The 17,762-nt window shown below is 53.0% G+C and overlaps 1 protein-coding gene across 4 annotated transcripts; it reads right to left on the reverse strand.

Annotated features, from left to right (window-relative positions):
• Positions 1-248: 248 nt before the first annotated feature.
• On the reverse strand, positions 249-17,345 carry Inppl1 (inositol polyphosphate phosphatase like 1). 4 transcript variants are annotated; one of them, XM_076846700.2, is made up of 29 exons: positions 17,229-17,345; positions 14,806-15,207; positions 11,932-11,995; positions 11,687-11,837; positions 11,339-11,459; positions 10,979-11,119; positions 10,710-10,803; positions 10,517-10,606; positions 10,246-10,344; positions 9,988-10,138; positions 9,790-9,896; positions 9,343-9,445; positions 9,051-9,247; positions 8,635-8,752; positions 7,935-8,031; positions 7,490-7,628; positions 7,282-7,381; positions 7,096-7,184; positions 6,730-6,811; positions 6,509-6,598; positions 5,864-5,977; positions 5,642-5,730; positions 5,122-5,209; positions 4,876-5,031; positions 4,607-4,685; positions 4,386-4,526; positions 1,544-2,216; positions 1,164-1,297; positions 249-1,055 (listed from the first exon to the last, which is right to left on the reverse strand). In XM_076846700.2, exons 2-29 carry the CDS (start codon positions 15,000-15,002, stop codon positions 965-967), a joined length of 3,795 nt encoding a protein of 1,264 aa, XP_076702815.2. In that variant the 5' UTR covers positions 15,003-15,207; positions 17,229-17,345; the 3' UTR covers positions 249-964. The 4 variants fall into 4 exon arrangements, with proteins under 4 accessions (XP_076702815.2, XP_076702814.2, XP_076702813.2 ...); XM_076846699.2 differs by lacking the exon at positions 17,229-17,345 and adding an exon at positions 15,724-16,110; XM_076846698.2 differs by lacking the exon at positions 17,229-17,345 and adding an exon at positions 16,023-16,108.
• Between the last annotated feature and the right edge of the window lie 417 nt (positions 17,346-17,762).

The following is a 17,762-nucleotide window of genomic DNA, read 5'->3' on the forward strand; positions in this document are numbered from 1 at the left end:
GACCATGAGTGTCTACTGCCCCATCCTTAGACCCACCTGCACTGACCCCACCGGTGCAAAGTCTGGTTTAGCTGGGATAATCAGCCCCCTGAAGGGTCCCCTCTTATCCCTGGCGGGTCCCTGGCGGAGGGTGGACCTATTGGGGGCGGGGGAGGGACGGGGCTGTCTGGGAAAAGGGACTAAGGGGTTTTCTTTTTCCTAATTTTGTTGCTCTTTTTCTTTGAAAAACTTGTAATTTATTGAGGTGGTTTTGCTCAATCCAAATAAAACTTAATTTATTGAAGACATCAACGCTGGCAACCCTTCTGAGGGCGAAGAGTAAGCCTAGGCTGCTTGCAAGAATCTGACCCCGTTGCGGTTGAAGCCAGCAAGGGGCCCTCTCCCCCTTCACGGCCACCACGCACTCCTAGCGCAGGGTGTTACAGACCAGGAGACTTGAAAACTAAGCAAACTAGCACTTTATGGTCGAGGTCCTGCCCCCTGCCACCACCCATAATAATAAAGTGCCCTCCCTCCCCAAACCCACACATAGTTTAAATAAACCCCAGCCCTATCCTCGGGCTCTTCCTTCATTTCCGGACGGATGCCCCTGCAGAAGTTAGGGGGAGTCCCACCTGTGGGTCAGGCTCGGGGGAGGGCAGCAGAAAACAGTGATGAAAGGTGGGGCCCGGATGTACACAACTATACCCCATTTGCACCTCTGGGGCTGAGAAGAGGGGTCTAGAAAAACAGGACTGCACACTGCAGGCTACAGACCTCTGCAGCCCTGCGCCTAAAAGGGAGGGGCAGGATGTCCTAATTAGGGCATTCCAAATGACTGGGCAGTGGGGAATGCGGATTCCCCAATAAATAGGCAGAAAGGTATTGCCCCACCCCCTCAGAATATTCTAGCCAGGGGCTAGCTACTCCAGGCCTTGTAGCAGGGGAGAGGCGCGGAGTTCGCGGCTTTGCCGAGCCTCCGATGTCACTTGCTGAGCTGCAATGTGTCCAGAAGGAGGCGCTTGTGAGCAGGGTCCTGTACCCCAGCCTCCTCCAGGTCTTCCTCTGTGATGTCACTGTGGGGGCAAGAAAAGCTAGGATCTGGGATAGAGGGTCCTAAAGGGCCCACAGCTCTACCCCCGGGGACAGACACCCACCCTATCCGGCTCTAGCCCCGCCCCCACCTGAGAAACTCCAGGTCGTCCCAGCCATTGTGCACCAGGCCCTCCTCATAGCGCTCTAAGCCGATGGCCCGCAGCCAGGCACCCATACCTGCCTCACTCAGGCCGCCAGCCCGCCCGACCTGCGGGCACGGTGCCTGATGAAATAGGGCAAGTTAAGGGGCGTACTGAGAATGCACCCCCAGAAAAACCTTCAAGACAGCCACATTCTACCGGGGAAAGGGAGGCAAAATCTGGGGCTGATTTACATGTCCCCCAACCCTCCAGTAATCAGCTCAGGGCAGAGGGGAAACCAGTGAGTGCTGCATAGTGGAGGGAAAAGACACCATAGGGATGGGCAGGCTCACTCTTCAGGTACAGACAACCAGCCCTGGTCCACACACCTCCTCCGCTAGGTCCTCTTGGATGCTCTCCCGGATGCGGGGTGGAGGGAAGCTGAGGGGCCGGCCATACTCGGAGGGCAGTCCACGGGGTGGCTGCAACTCCAAGGGGCTTGGGAGAAGCGCTGAGCGTCCAGGCCCAGCAGGAGCATAATCCACCTCACTTAGAGTCTTGGCCATCTGCAGTACTGAGCAGGACCGGTCATCCCCACTTGCTACCTCCCCTAGGAAAGTGCTGGCAGATGAGGGGCCTGGGGGTAGTGGGGGCCTTGGATGGGCCTTGGGAGGTGGTGGGCCTCGGCCCTCAGCTCCACTGCGTCCCCGGACCCCTGGTACTGACAAAGGATCCAGGTTGGGGGTCAGGAAAATGGCTGAGTCTGGCAGTGGTGGAGGTGGAAAATCTGGAGGGGGCAGAGTACCCCCAGAGTCTTCATCTGATGAACTCCCCTCTCCCACCCGAGGGGGCCGGTGGCGTCCAAGCTGTGGAGCAGGCACTGTGATGGCAACTTTGTTCTTTGTGGTAGGTGGGACAGGAGCCCTGGTAGATGAGGGTGGCTCCAGGGGCAGCAGCTGGTGTGGGACCCCTTCAAGGACGTAGTAGGCAGGATTATTGAAGCTGTTCTTGGGTGCGGGGGCCACCACCCCTTCCAGCTCAGGAGCCCCCTCTGGCTTCAACCTGGGTTTAGGAGCAGGATAACTTAGTCAGGACCCAGAAACCCAATGGTGCCATGGGGGAACTGGCAAAAGAAGATGACATTGAGCATATCACTTACCCTCTACTGCCCTGGGTTTCATCATCTCTAAATTTGGAAGTAAATGAGGTGTTGAAGGCATAACCCTAAACTGCCTTGCTCACTTGTTCAGATTCTTAGATCTTTTATGACTTTGTAATTGTGGAAACTGAACTCAAATGATAACAACAGAGATGTCAGAAGACAAGGCAGTAAAAGGCCTCTGATGAGAATGACCAATGAAACTTTGAAAGAGCTGCTGAAGCCTCTGTAGTTGACCTACTGTGGAATCTCACTCAGGTATTCAGGCTGGTTTTACTCAAGCTGGAGAATAAAACCAAGGTGACTGAAAATAACTGGAGAAGAGAGAAAAAGAACCAAACTAAATCTAGGAGTTTTATGTACCTTCAAGCAATGACTAGGTACCATTAAAAAGCAAGTCTATGTTGTCATGTATAACAAATTAGAACAAATAAAAAAATTTTTTTTAAAAGCAAGGCTGTCTGGCTACTGGGGAACAAAACTGACCAAACTATATTGTTATATTGTGTGCATGTATAATACATAACAATGAATTCCACTACTATGCATAATTATAATATATAATATAATAATAACATATTATAATTATGCATAGTAGTAGAAAAAGGGACTGGAGTTGTGGTTCAGTGGTAGAGTGCTCGCCTAGCTCGTGCAAGGTGCTGGGTTCGATACTCAGCACCACATAAAAACAAATAAATAAAATAAAGGTATTGTGTCCAACTACAACTAATATATATATATATATATATATATATATATATATATGTTATATTTTTTTTAAATAGGAAAAAAAATATATATTTTTTTTAAATAGGAAAAATATATATATATTATATATTTTTTTTAAATAGGAAAAATATATATATTATATTTTTTTAAATAGAAAAAAATATATATATTATATATTTTTTTTTAAATAGGAAAAAAAAAAAAATATATATATATATATATATATATATATTTTTTTTTTTTTTAATAGGAAAAAAAGGACTAAGGTTATAGTTCATGGTAAAGTACTTGCCTAGTATGTGCAAGGTCCTGGGTTCAAACCTTCACATTGCAAAAATAGAAAAGAGGCCCTAAGCAACTTAGTGAGACCCTATCTCAAAATGAAAAATAAGGGCTGGGGGTATGCCTGGGGATGTGGTTGAGTGGTCAAATGCCCCTGGGTTCAATCCCTAGTAAAGGGGGGGGGGGGGGAGGCAAGAAAGAAAGTTAGCCTGGTTTTCCCTAAGTATGACACATAGACTACTAGTTACCCAGGCGTTAGAAGTTATTATGTGGGGTTTGTTTTTTGTTTGTTTGTTTGTTTGTTTGTGCTTGTACAGGACTTTGTGTATGCAAGGCAAGCACTCTACCAACTGAGCTATATCCCTTAGAAGTTATTATGTGGAAAAGAAGTATCCCCACCCATTAAGTTTAGGAAACTATATTAAAAAGAATTAGAAAGAGTTTTCCTTCTTGTCCACGTGCTTGTAGCATTTACTAATACTAATGTGCACTGGAAATATCTAAGAAAAAGATCTAGCAAAAAGTATTTCCAAATTCACTTGACCACACACCTTTCTCCAGTGAAGCCTTGTGTAGGATAGGGCCCCATAACATGCGCCCTGAGAAATCCCTTGCTGAACCCTGTTCCTTCTCCAAACTGAAGGTTTGAGCTGTGTCTGATTACACAGAACTATTCTAAAAACAATTTATTTTCTTTTTTTAAAATATTTTCTTTAGTTGTAGATGAACACAATATCTTATTTTACTTATTTTTATGGGGTGCTGAGGATCAAACCCAGAGCCTCACACATGCTAGGCAAGTGCTCTACCACTAAGCTACAGCCCCAGCCCCTCTAAAAACAATTTCTATGTCACTTTTAAGGGAAAACTGAGAGGAAAGGCTGCCTATTCTCCCTCTGACTCACAGCCATACCTTCAGGATGCCATACCCTCAGAAGCCATACTTCTGCCCATGGAATGGCAGAGCAACCAAACAGCAGAGAATCCCCAGATTAGCCCTGAGAGCCAACCATAGTAATGGATAGAGTGGGTGGGGAGAGATAACAGATTCCTCCTCTTACCTGGGGTTCAAGGGCTCCTCCCTGGGAGAGGCTCGGGGAGGGGCTGGGGGCCTCCCAGTTGGTGGTGGTTTCTCTGGCTCTTCAAATAACTTGGACAATGGGCTGGAGCCTTCTGTGGAGGCTGGCTTGCGGCTCCCTGACCTGCCAGGGAGAGATGAGTGGGGCCCTCCAGCAGCCCCCAGATACCCCCTCAGGTGACACCCAACATAGCCCTAGCTCACCTGAATTCCTGGCTGCCTCGGGACACAGACGGGCCTTTGCTCTTTGCTCCAGCCTCATCCTTATCAATGCTGATCCACTCTGAGGGTATAGGGAAGAGAGGCTCAGAGGGGATCTGGGATCCTAGATCCCAAAAAAACCATCTAGGTCTGCCAGCCCCTTCCAGCAGGACCATTCCCATGACTGTAGAACCTCAAGCATCCCAGGATTCCACCCACCCTGGGTCCTCCCCTCCTATACCTGCCCACACCCTTCCCAATGGAACCCCCACCGTAGAGCCGCTCACGGGTGCCCAGGCGTTCCGTGGGCACCCGCACCTTCATGGAGCCACGGATATTGCCTGTCTCCTCGCCGCGATGGGACAGGAAGGTCAGAAACTGCTGGGCTGTGCTGCCAATCATGGATTTGAGTGCAACCACACATTCCCCTGAAGGGCAGACGGGACAGACCACAAATTATCAAAACTTTCTAGGGCCTGCCTGACTTCTTATACCCCTCAGCTACCCTGACTCCTCACCATAGGATTCATAGCCATCCATGGACTTGACTGTGAGCAGAAGGTGCTGGTCTTGCAGGTACTCAATGTCAGCCAGAATGGGCTTGAGCTGGGGAACAGAAAGGCTGGATATGGAACAAAGTCTCAACCACCCTTGGACCCCTCCCACATGCTGGCCCTGATACAACTCACCCCTGCCCTCAGGCTTATTCATGCTCACTCATACCTAGCTCTTAAGGAAAGCTCTCAGATCTGTAATGGGCCTTTCATCACTTAACATCACTGTATTAATTAATTTTCTGCATCCTCAACGGCCTGATATTTAGCAGAGTCTCAAGAACTGTTTATGGAACAAATGAATGAACAATCTACAACTTGGTTCTATAACCCTAGATAAAGCAAATGCTCTTATCCTCTCTTGCCCAGCCCCACCATGCACACTGCCAGCCCCAGCCTCCCTCCCAGGCAGCCTCCCCCAGGGTTCTGCTTCACTCTTCTCTGTGCCCTCGTCCACTGGCCTAGGCCCTGCCTACAGCCTCACCGTGGGCAGCTGGCGTGAAGACCACTGCACTTTGAGGAAGTTGATGTTGTCACTGCTTTGGGCATCATTCTCAAAGCTCTTCTTGTACTCTGGGGTGGGAGTGGGGAAAACCAACTGAGAACCACCTTCCAGTTTCCCTTCCCCCAAGCTGAAGGCAGGTCTGGGCAGCTCTGGCCTCCCATCCCTCTTGGCCTACACCCAACCCTGGGCCCTGTCTCTGACCCTCCAGGCAAGTGGAATAGAACTCAATGAAGAACTTGGTGCGGCTGGCTGTCTTCACTATGGCCTCGATGCTCTCAAACTCAATGTAGGCCTGGTCTGAAGTCTTCGAGAGCCCTAAGGGACAAGGAAGGAATTGTAGACAGAAGGCCCAAGAGGGTATAAGAGGATCACAGAAAGAATGAGACAGAAAGGCTGAGCCCCGGAACAGGGAATTAGGGGCCTTGGCAGAGCAAGAGGCAAGGCCAATAGGTGCCTTTCAATCCTAACCTATCAACAACCCAGACCCTGGACCAAGGCAAAAAGAACCAAAGGATGAAAAACTCCTGTCAAAGGGAGCTAGAGACAAGAATGCCTATGGGTTGGTTTGCCAACAAAATGCCACACCTCCAGCACATTTGCAGACTCACATGTGACCCTGCAGATACAGACAAATGTGTACAACTGACCACTCAGGGCTGGCAACTCTCATAAGGACCCAGGCACCCAGACACCCTCACATATCACCCATTCAGAAACACTCCTACACTCACATTTACACACAAACACACACATAGGCTTGTGTACAATCCATCCGCACACATCCCCAGGTCACTACCTACACCCATCCAACATTGCCACATCTACAACCACATTCAGAACAGTCACCTTTCTTGGAGATGAACTGAGAGGTAACTCCAACCTCAAATGTCCCAAACACAGGGGAATGGTCGCTGGTGACAATGTCATCAGTGCAACCTGGGTGGGAGAATAGGAATGGAGACTCAAGGGAAACATCCCTACTCTCTGTTCCCACCTCCTGAAACTAGGGCTGAGTCAGGACAGTGACCACCCAAGACCTCCCATCACCCTGTCTGGGAGGCTCTGACCATAGGAATTGCAGATGATGTGGGTTTCAGGGTAGGACTTCCATAGAATCCGGTCACACCATGAGGGCACGTTGGTCCGGACCTGGGGCAGGGGACAGTAGTGTGGTCAGAGATGAGAGCTGAGAGTTTCTCAGCATGGGCTCCACCCAGAGCTGATGAGCGCCCCCCCCCCCCCGCCATTTCTGTTACACTGGGTCCCACCTTCCTCCGTGGATCCCCACAATACCCAGAAACACCCCCAAAGGCCTCAGGAAGGCCAGGTAAGCTGCAATGGTAACTATAGAGGCCCAAGACCCTTTATCTCCCACGTGCTCCTGATTCACTGCAATCTTGGAGGGTCCTCGTGCCATTTTATTTTTCACTCACTCCAGTTGGCTTTTGCTTGTGCCAGGCATATGTGTCCCGGGAACCCCGCTCATAGCGGTAAGTGGGTGGAAAAGAGATCTCCTCCTCACCTAATGAAGCAGGGCACAATGGGAATCAGGGTCCTGAAAACCCAGGAATGTCCCAAGCCCCCAGGTCCCCAGGCCCACCTAATGGATCCCTACTCACTGAACCGAAGGAAAACCTTGTGCTTCTCCCGCTCCAAGTTGAGCTGGTCTACCCGGAGCAGAGGCTCAAACTCTTTCCTGCTGATGTAGTTCAGTATCTCCTGGGGTGGGGGACAGAGAGGCTGAAGGTGTGTCTCTTGAGCAGAGCTGGTGACAGCTCTCGAGGTCCCTAGCCTCCCTATAGCCATAGGCAGGGCCCCTGCTGGAACCTGGATATCCATGTCCAGGCGATAGTTGAGGTCCCCAAACCAGAAGAGGTGAGTGAAACGCAGAGAGATGTCAAATGCACTGAGCTGCCGGTCACCCAGCGAGAGCAGCCTCAGGATGTCCAGATAGTTCTGGTTCCGCCTATAGTAAGAAGCCAGGAACAGGTCCCCAGGGTCAGGAATGAGAGATGGGCATAAAGGCAGGAAGACTCTGGGGTCAGGGATACCATAGGGATCAATTCCCTGGGGCCAGAGGAAGAAGCTAAGTATAAGGTCATTTTTATAGACCAGGAAGTCTTCAGCTGGGATAAAGGAGAAGGGGTCTCTGGGGATAGGGATGTGGGAGAAGGAAAGAGTTTCATGTGATTAGAGGATGTAGGCAAGACTATGGGGAAGCTGTTACATGGGGGGCCCACCTCCCTTAAGAGTATGGGGAAGGTGCCCTCACCGGGCAGTCTTCTCATTTCCCGAGGTGAGATGGCAATTCACAAAGCCAAATGAGGTGCCATTGAACATGAAGGAGACACCCACGGCTCCCTTGTTCCCTGTGAGGGAAATGGAAGAGGAAGGCCTGATCACCCACAGAGGACTATCAACTCTCCCCTCTATCCCTCAAAGCAGCAATGAGAGGATGCTTCCTACCCCAATCCTCAGGTGCTGTGAGGCAGACAGCCCCTGAACACACACCCACACCTTCCCTGGGATCCTTCTCGGGGACCTGCAGTCTGTCTGGATGGCCTTACTCTGTCTGTGTGAGCAGAGCCCCTGGAATCACAAGAGATCCCGAGGGTGCAACAGAAAGGTCCTGTAGGTTCTCAGAAGAATCTATCTTGCAAGAGCCCTGGACTGCTAATCAGAAGACCTGAGCACTATGCCTAGCTCCCCTACTTATTTGCTGAGTGACCTTGGAATTCAACCACTCTAGGTTTCAATTTTATCATCTATGAAATGGGGATAATTATCCTGGTCTTGCCTTCCTGGTGGGGCTGGAAGAGATTTTAAATATGAATATGCTTTAAAAAGTTCAAAGCACCCTATATATAAGAAAGCTGAGACTACCAAAAAGGGGGAGACTCTGGGCTGGAGAGGAGGCAGGAAGCATGAACACAGGGACCCCACCACTTCAGGAACCTGCCTGCCCTGCTCACCCAGGGTGTTGGCGATGCCAGTTTTCACACTGGATGTACTGACATGGCTGATGCGGTTCTCATGCTCTGGCTTGACGAGCACAGCCACCTTGATGTTCCACAGCGACTGCATGGCAATCTAGGTAGAGGGTGTGGAGTCACCCTTATCCTGGGCTGGGACCCTGTCCACATTCCCCCTGCCCTGGCATCTTGTCAGTCATGGGAAAGGAAGACCTTCTACCCCTTTTCCTGAAGGACCAAAGAGAAATGGGCCTCCCATGACATGAAGGACTCATATATATGAGACCTCCCAAAGGATATGCCCAAGGCCAGAGGAAAAATCAGAGAGCTGCATTCCCCAGAGTGCCCATGAAGTCAAACAGAAAAAGTCTGGGGTGGTTTATGAAGACAGGGGACTAACAAGATAACCCCCTCACCGGGCGGTAATCCAAATCTGTAAGCTCCTTGAGGCCCCCACGCAGCAGGTCCAGCCACTCTCGGTCGCCCACTGAGTTCTCCTGGGTCCCAAAGACATAGATGTCATGGGGTATGGTCACTGTGACCTCATCTAGGGTCTTCCCCAGACCCTTTGATGTGAACCAAGATGTCACATTTTTTGGAGGTGGCACACTTCCTGAAGATGGAGGGGATGAGGCAGTGGGTGGGAGGGTCAGGCCCCTGCCCTGGGGCCATTCCCCTCTCCCTTCCCTGTCCCAGCCTGGGCCTGACCCATGTTCCAGGTGCCTATGAAGACAGAGATCATATCAGGCTCGTCTTGCTTGGAGTGCTTATTCTTCATGAGCTGCAGCAGCTGGCAGAAGGCTTCCCGCTTCTGGGGGAACAGCAGTCAGTCAAGGGCAAATAGGCAGCCAGGAACCCCCTTCCCACAAGGATACTCCACTAGATGGTAAATACCATGAGAGAAGGTCATTGTCTGGTTGCCCACTATACATCCACTGCTCAAGAATGTTAACAGGTGCTAAGTAAATGTTCACTGAATATTTGAATCATCCCTCAGGCCACCTATTCTTAATAACCTCTCTACCCTGTCAGGCCCACCCCTGCCAGGAGGGATGACATGCCCAAACCATGTGTTCCCTCTCTTCCTACCCAATGGGAGACACCCATCTGGAGACCCCAGCATCCCCGAGTGTACTGGCCCAGCCTGCCACTCACCCGGGCACTGACGAAAATGAAGTCCTTGCGCTGGGTCCGGTCCTTCTCCTTTTCAAACACAACACCCAGCTTGTTCTGGACACGCTGGGACTTAATGAGCTGGCGGACTAGGAGACAGAAGACAGGTCACACAAGCCTGTGCCCTCCAGGCCAAGGGCCTCACCCTACCCATCTCTCCCAGGTCTTGCCCTGGCTCACTTCGGTCATGTGTGAAGGTCGTCCAGTCCTCCTGGGAGTCCCGCTGTCTCCGAAGCAGCACTAGCCGCCCACCTTCCACATCCACGCTCAGCGTAAACTTCTGTGACTTTCCAATCTTGGTCAGGTCACCCAAGGTAACATCCAGCTTCACCTGCAAGACAGGAAATAGAGAGGCTGCTGATAAGACCTTGAGGAAGGCAGCATCTCCGTTACCTTCAACTGCCCCTTGACCCATGAGGCCCCCCACCTGCCATGTACCTCAAAGGCCTGCACAGGTATGGTCTTGGCCTTACGTGTAGATGGCTGCAGCGAAACTGGAGGTGCCGTGGAACTCATGTCCTGTAGTGCCTTCAGGGCCTGGAGGAGCCAAGGGCAAGGTGAGTTGGGGGCATACTCAGGGCTAAGGCAGAGAGGGGTATGGCTGATGTTGGGTCAGGGCTAAGTTATAGCTTCAAAGTTGAGATCGAGGCTCAGCCAAGGAGAGTGGTCAGCAACTCAAAGGTCAGGGAGTAGAGGGGAATCAGCCTACCTTCTTCTGGATGCCTGACAGGAAGTCCTTTAGCACTGACAACTTCAGTACCAGGTTCTCTAGTTCCTGTTCCCCAGTCTGTGATGGGTTCTGCGGGAGAAAGAATAAGGCTTGTAGATGAAGCCCTTTAGGCTGAAGCCCCCAATCAACTCCAGAACTGAGCCCAGCTCCCAGGGCCTCCCTACAATCTCACCTGCTGCTGTAAAAGGCGAGTCACCATGGGCGAGCTCTGCTGGTCAAACACCTTGGACAGGATCTCCAGACCCGACAGGACCTTGTCCACCTCACTAGGGGAAACACCATTTTAGAATTCCCCACCCCAAGCTAAAGCTCATGGCAGCTGAGGGTGGTGCTTTCTCCTTCAGCTTGAGGACACAAGGGGACAGGTGAGGAAATCAGGAGACAGTGGCTGGTTCACTGTTAAGGGTAAGAGTGTGGTACAGAGGATCAGATGTGCAGTACCTGTGCAGTCTCCGGCAGGAGGTGGCAAGAGTGCGGGTAAGGTGGGGCAGGTTGCTGGCTCCGCCCCGCACAGCCTCCAGGTCCAGCCCGTAGCTGCCCTTCAGATACTCATGGGAAATGGTACTCAGCCCATTGGGAGCGCTTCAGGGAGAGGTTAAAAGTTGGTAAAGGTCCTGCTGACACCGTTCCAGCTACCCTACACCTTGTCCCTACAGAAGGGGGTACTAGTGGCAGAATAGAACAGGTCAGGGCTGAAATGAGATGGGTGCCCCAGGGGGCTCAGGTGGTCTTCTCACCTCTCAAGAAAGAGAAAGAACTTCCTGCTCAGCAGAGCGGTTGTGGGGGGGAGGGGCATCTCACCTCTCAGCAGCTGGAGTTGTGGGAGTCTCAGGGGCTGGCAGGGGGCTGCTAGGTCCAGTGGGGGCAGAAATGCTGGTAGAGCCAGAGCGCGGGGGCAGTGGGGGCTTTTCATCCTCCCCATCTGTGGGACAGAGGTCAATGGAGGAGCAGTTTGGGCCTTTGTCCCTCAGTGGTATATGGCAGGGAGGAAGCCATAGCTGTCAGAGACTTCCATGAAAAGGGCGTAAAGGGAAGTGCAACACAATTACGAGAAAGGAAAGAGAGGGTTGCAAAGCGGGGATGGAAAGAACCAGGTAGAGTCAGGGAGGAGACAAGGAAGGGATGTGCACCCTGCACAAGAGGCTGTACCTGAGACATCACGGTCATCCGGTGGGTCTGGCTCTCTCTCCCCCTCTACAGGCAGCAGTAGGGCACACACCAGGCCCTGATTGGGCTGGGCATACAAGCCAATGAGCTCGCCCAGGGTCTGGAAGCGGCGCACAGGCACACCCTGTGAAGTCTACAGGCCAAAAAGGATGAGAGATAGGGTCAGCCAGCAGGTCCCCAAGCCACAGGAAGGATCCAGGTCAGGAGTCAGGGGTCCAAGCTCCTACCTGCACAGCCAAGAAGTCTTCTCCATCAGGCAGGATGCGGTATGTGTGTACATGCTTCTGATACCTGATGGCAAGGCAAAAATCAGAACCTGAAATCCCCCAGTTGGAGTCTAATCCCAAAGCATCCCTTACTAGTCCCCCTGCTCCCTAAATGTGGTTTCCTCTAAAACCATTTGCTCAGGCTGCATAGGGTTAATGATGGGGCCAATCTACTTCCACCCTCCTAGTGCTGCCAACAAGAACTGAAATGACCAAGTCCCCCTTCCCCCTCAAGACCTACATACTCCACACCCACCACAAGGCCTGGGAAGCAACAGGCAACTCTCTTGTGGACTCCACAGCTGTCTAAACAGCCCCTCTGGCCTGTAGTACCAGTCTGGGCCCCCCGCCAGAGTAAGAGTCCTCAGAAGCCTAGTTAGCCTATGTGTGCAGGGCAATGTGCTAACACACCTGTGAGTCTCTGTCAGTGTTTATGTTGGTGTCTGGCTCTACTGGAGTCTGTGTGTCTAGGACAGTTTCTCTGAGGAAGTACTGGAGCACCACCCTAGAGCTTTTCCCTGTTCCCCAGACAACAGGTAACTGGGATAACCCAAGGGGGCCCCCTATGAGAGACCCAGTCTCTAGGAACCCCAAGGCAAGGAGGGGCAAGAGGGGTGCTGACAGATGGTAGCAGCAGCAGCTGAGCAGGTGACAGCTGAACCAGGCGCATACTCACTGGGGGATGGAAAGCTGCCTTCTGCCTCCACACCTCAGAAGGCAACCGGGCCTATTCATGTGCAGGCAGGAAAGGGCTGTTGGCCCCAGAGAGAACCAAATGCCACAGGGCCATCCCTTTCCCCTAAGTCAGCACCTGTCAGGGGTTCTCCTGGCTGCTTGTGCTGTGTGTTAGTTTGTGGACTGTGGATCCATATTTATAACAATAATAGCAGGTATTATTATTAGCCACACTCTACAGATGAGAAAACTAAGGCTCAAAAAGGAAAAGTAATTTGCCTAAACAAGTAAAAGGCAGAACTGGGATTTAAAATGAGAACAGAAGGAAGGGCCCATTTCCTGGACTGCAGGTCAGACTGCCTGTAGCCTTCAGAGTAGGAGTGTGTCTTGAGTGTTATTTGTGTACATGTGGTATGTATATAGGTAAGCAAGTACGCATTTGTTTGGGAAGTCTAAGAAACCACCCATTTCTGATCCCTACCCAGTCTCCTGAGATTCAAGGAGCAATCATCAGCTGGCAAAGCCAAAGCCCCCACACATAGACAGACCCCCACCCCACCCATTCTTTCCCCTGACAATGGAGCCAGGATTTTCCCCTTACTGGGACAATAATGTTCCTCACCCAAACACAAGCTCCAGCTGTCCTCTCCCACCCAACAGCTGACCCAGCACCTGCCTCCTTCCCTTCCCTAACAAGGGATATATGCCTCAGAGGGGGCTGGGAGGCAGGACTGAGGGTATTCATGGGTCTAGGCTGTCCTTTAGTCACCCTGTACTGAGCCTCAGACTTGAGGCAAAGCAGAGACTATAGGACCCCTCATCGGTCAAGTGCCTAGGTCAGAGTTTCTTGACCTCTGCACTACTGACATTTTGGACCACATAATCCTTAGGAGGCTGTTCTGGACACGGTCACATGTTAAGCAGCACCTCTGGCTACTACCCACTAGGTGACTACAGCACCAAGCCTATTGTAACAAACAAACAAAAAAATGTCTCCCTTGGGGCTGGGGATGTGGCTCAAGCGGTAATGTGCTCGATTGGCATGCGTCTGGCACTGGGTTCGATCCTCAGCACCACATACAATTAAAGATGTTGTGTCCGCCGAAAACTAAAATAAATAAATAAATAAATATTTAAAAAATTCTCTCTCTCTCTCTTTTTAAAAAAACAAAAAAATGCCTTCCCTGGTCTAAGTCAATGTGTCTTCCCCTGTCCCCACAAAGATGTCATAAGAACAAAAAGGAAAAGAAGGGACAAAGGGACAAGAGTAGGGGGCTCATAGGGTCAAGGAAGAACATAACTAGATCTAAACTAATCCGTCCTCACAGTTTCCCAGTCATTACTTCTCACTCCAGAGGCCCACAGAAGTCCACTTAGTGTCATACTGTGGGTCAAGGAAAAAACTGCAAAACTGAAAGTACAGACTCACCCCACCCTTCTATTCACAGAGCTGACAGGTACAGCCACAGGACCAGGCCCACTCAGAGAACTGCCAAGTCTAGTTCCACACACAGCACTCATGGCTTAGGGCTAGAGCTGCCAGATAACTGGGGCTCAAGCCCAGAGCCAGGCACACTTACTCATTGATTCATGAAATAATGGCACAGTCTCATAAAGCCTCATCCAGCTGCCTCACCAAGTCTTCTCAACACCAACCACATCATCACCCCCAGCCATACACAGCCCTCCAGAACCCAAGCTGTGCCTCTCTTGGGAGCACTGAAAGGACCCCTAAGGACGTTGCTAGACATCCTCACATACACCCTCATCAGTCCCTCTGTCCCTAATCTGCTGCTTCTGCCTAAACTCAATCCCTACACAAACAGATCTGCACACAACATGGACCCAAATCCTCACCTCTTCTACTTGGGCATGCCTGCAGGGGTCTGCCAAGGACTGTCTGCATTTTTCCCCATCACAATCACCCTGGCCTGCAGAACCCCACATACTCTGACCTCAAAACCCCAGAAAGTTCCCTCACACACAGCAGGAAGGAAATGCCCCCTGTATCCTTCCTCAGCCCCAAGAGCCCTAGAATACAGCCAAGGCCCCCCACTCTGGGGATGGAGGCAGGGCTGGTGTCCCACCACTAAATCACTGCCCCCCTCCCCACTCAGGTCACACCGTCCGTATCCCAGATCCCCTCCCTGCCCCACTCACAGGACGCAGAGTGCGAAGGCCCCCGCCACGCTCTCGCTGTCTCGGACCAGGAAGCTGCCATCGCGGCCCGCCCGGGCCAGCAGCTCCTCCGCTGCAGCGCGGCTCAGGTCGCGGTGGTACCAGGCAGGAGCAGGGCTACCCAGCGCGCCCCCGGACCCTGCGCTCCCCGGGCCGGATACCCCACACGCCGAAGCCATAGCCCGCGGAGGGCTCAGCGCCGCCCGCGTCTGCCACCCCGCGCCATCCGCCCCGGGAAGCTCAGGGCCGACGCTGGGGCCGCGCCCGGGTCCCGGGCCTGAGGATCCGCGGGCCGGACAGAGCCAGGGATCAGGACTCCGCACTCCGCCGCGCAGGCCGCCTGATTCGCCGCGCAGCCGCCGCCGCCTGCAGCGCCGGCCTCAACTTGAAGAGAAAGAAAAGTTTGTTCAGAGACGTAGGGGGAGGGGCAGGAGCGGAGCAGGGAGTCCGGCGGCCGGCCCCCTCCCCCTCCGCTGGGCCCACTGCCCGGGCCGACCCTGCCCCCAATCTCTTCTCGAAGAGACGGTGCCTCCACAATCCCGCAGAACCTGCACCTCCCAAACCCCACAACGATCCTGCTCTTCCATCCCGAGGATATTCAGCTCCCAAGTACCCACCGAAGTCCAAGTCTCCCCCATTCTGCTCCCGGACACTAAGGAATCCGGCACCCCCCTGAAGAATTCAGCCCTCTCAATCCTCTCAAGGAGATGACCCTTAACCCCCATAAAAGTGATTTCACCCCAAATCCTTTCCACTGGGCGCCCTGAATCGGGGAGTGTCGAGGTTCTCAAAGGAAGGATCCAGGACGAGCCTACCACCCCATCATCCAAGAGAACAAGACACCCAGTTCCCGTTAAAACCAGCCCTCCCTTATATCTGAACCCCCAAAGTCCACTGTACCTGTCCGTCTACAAATCCCAAGGAGGAAGTCCCTTTCATAGAGATCCGATCCCCACAAACCCCCGGACGAAGACCAGCGTCTTCGAGCCCCCCATGCGCGGCCCTCCTAGCCCAGCAAAGCCCTTCCCCCCTCTCGGCCAAGTTCCCTGGCACCACTCCCGGCACCCGCAGGCCGGCGTCTTGAGAGGACCCGCAGACCGAGACTAGGGGGATCCCCTTTCCATCTAGGACAAAGTTCCCTCAATCCACCGGCTTCCGGCCTCTCCCCAGAGGCCTCTCCGCCGCATGCAGACCCCCACCTCCGGGGCTGCTTGGGTGCCTCCTTGCCCCGGGAAGCAGCCCTGGACTCTGGGCGGCCACTTAAGATGGCCATCCGCCGCCGCCGCGGCCGCCGCACCCCCCGCCCCGCGCCTTCAGCCCCGCCCGCCGCTCCGCCCCCGCGGCTCTCCAGGGAGCCAGCGGTAACACCCGCGCCCCGCCTCGCTGGGCCCGCGTCCGGGTCCCGGAGCCGCTCACCCGCCGAGTGACCTCCGGCGAGTCTCAGCGCCTCTCGGAGGCTCTGCTTCCCGCTCTGCAAAGTGGGGCTAATGTTATGAGGGCAGACTCGATGGGACTCTGCTTGTAAAGCACTCGGCACAGGGCCTGGCACCCAGCGGGTGCTCCCGGACTATTTTTATTATTAATTAAGGAGTAACGAAGGTGACAGCTGTGTAAACTGCAAAGCGCGCCGCAGAACGCATGGGTATTATTAGCACCGCCCCCGCCCCAGCTACTCCTCCAAGTCAACAAACTTGTGCCTCTGAGGGCGACACGCCGAGCCCAGGGCTCGGCAGACCGGGAACCCTCGATCCTCCCACCCGCCCCCGCACCCCCCGCGCCCCCCACACCCCCTCGCCCCGTCACCCCCGGGCGGAAGGGAGACACAGCCGCCGGAAAGCGGGTGGAGCCCATACTAGGGTGTGGCCCGCCCCTTCCCAAAAAAAGACCTAGCCGGTGGCGGCGTCTCCCGGGAGTCCTCTTCCTGCCCCGCCCCTCCGTCCCCCCGCCCCCTACCCGCCTGTTCCTTAAAGGCGCAGGCTTCCAGGCCGGCGTCCTGTGCTGCCAAGTCCTGGACAGCTGTCAGAGCTTTACTTTAACCTGGGAGAGAACTTTCACTTTGCTAAATTGAACCTGTTGGCAGATCCCGGGTCAGTCCTAAGGCACTTTCTCTAAATCAAATATGCATTGGCTTAACCCCACTAGGACAAAGCCTGGGAAGAAGGACAGGGGTAGCTCTATGGGGACTTTAAGACTAATACAATAACTAAGTGATCCACGCCACCTATCCACCCCATGTTCAGATCCTACCAGGGCTGCAATAACTCATCTTCCGATTTATGCCCAAGTTCCTCATCAGGCATACACTTTTTCATATGAGGGAAGGTGAGTCTGATACGAGGGGGAGAGAGACCTAGACTAGAATTTTGCACACCTGGTTTCTAATCCCAACCGGGACACCCACCTACCTGCAAGCTGTTCTCAGACAGCTACCTGGGGCCTCTTTGGAGACAAATGTGCTAGGTGTAGATAAAGACTTTCTCAAGGAGAACTGGAAAGCGAGAAACCCAGAAATAGGCTCAGGCCCAGCTCCTGAGTGCTGTGCAAAGACAGAACAACCGTCCAAGACCAGCATATCTACCGATGCTGGGAGGGGACAAAGTACCAGAGAAGAGGCCTGGCTCTTGCCTCTGGGAAGATCCTCAGAGTTTCTAATCCTCTTCTAGACACACCACCAGGACACAGCACAGGGCCAGTTCCAGTCTTTTGAGCATTTCCTCTTCAGAAATCTCCCAGATTGTCTTTCCCAATCACCACTTCCTCCTCTGAGGGTCCCAAACTCCAGCTCTGCTCTTAGTCCACATGTTAGGCAGTGTGAACTTCTTCCCCTGGATTCCCACTTTCAGCTTTCCCATTGCAGAGCTGAGCAAAGTCAGGCAGACAAGCACTGGGGAGGGGGAATGTTTGGGAACCAATATAAATAAGAAGACCTGGACCTGACT

Source organism: Callospermophilus lateralis, chromosome 2, assembly GCF_048772815.1.
Source record: "Callospermophilus lateralis isolate mCalLat2 chromosome 2, mCalLat2.hap1, whole genome shotgun sequence".
Taxonomy (NCBI): Eukaryota; Metazoa; Chordata; class Mammalia; order Rodentia; family Sciuridae; genus Callospermophilus; species Callospermophilus lateralis.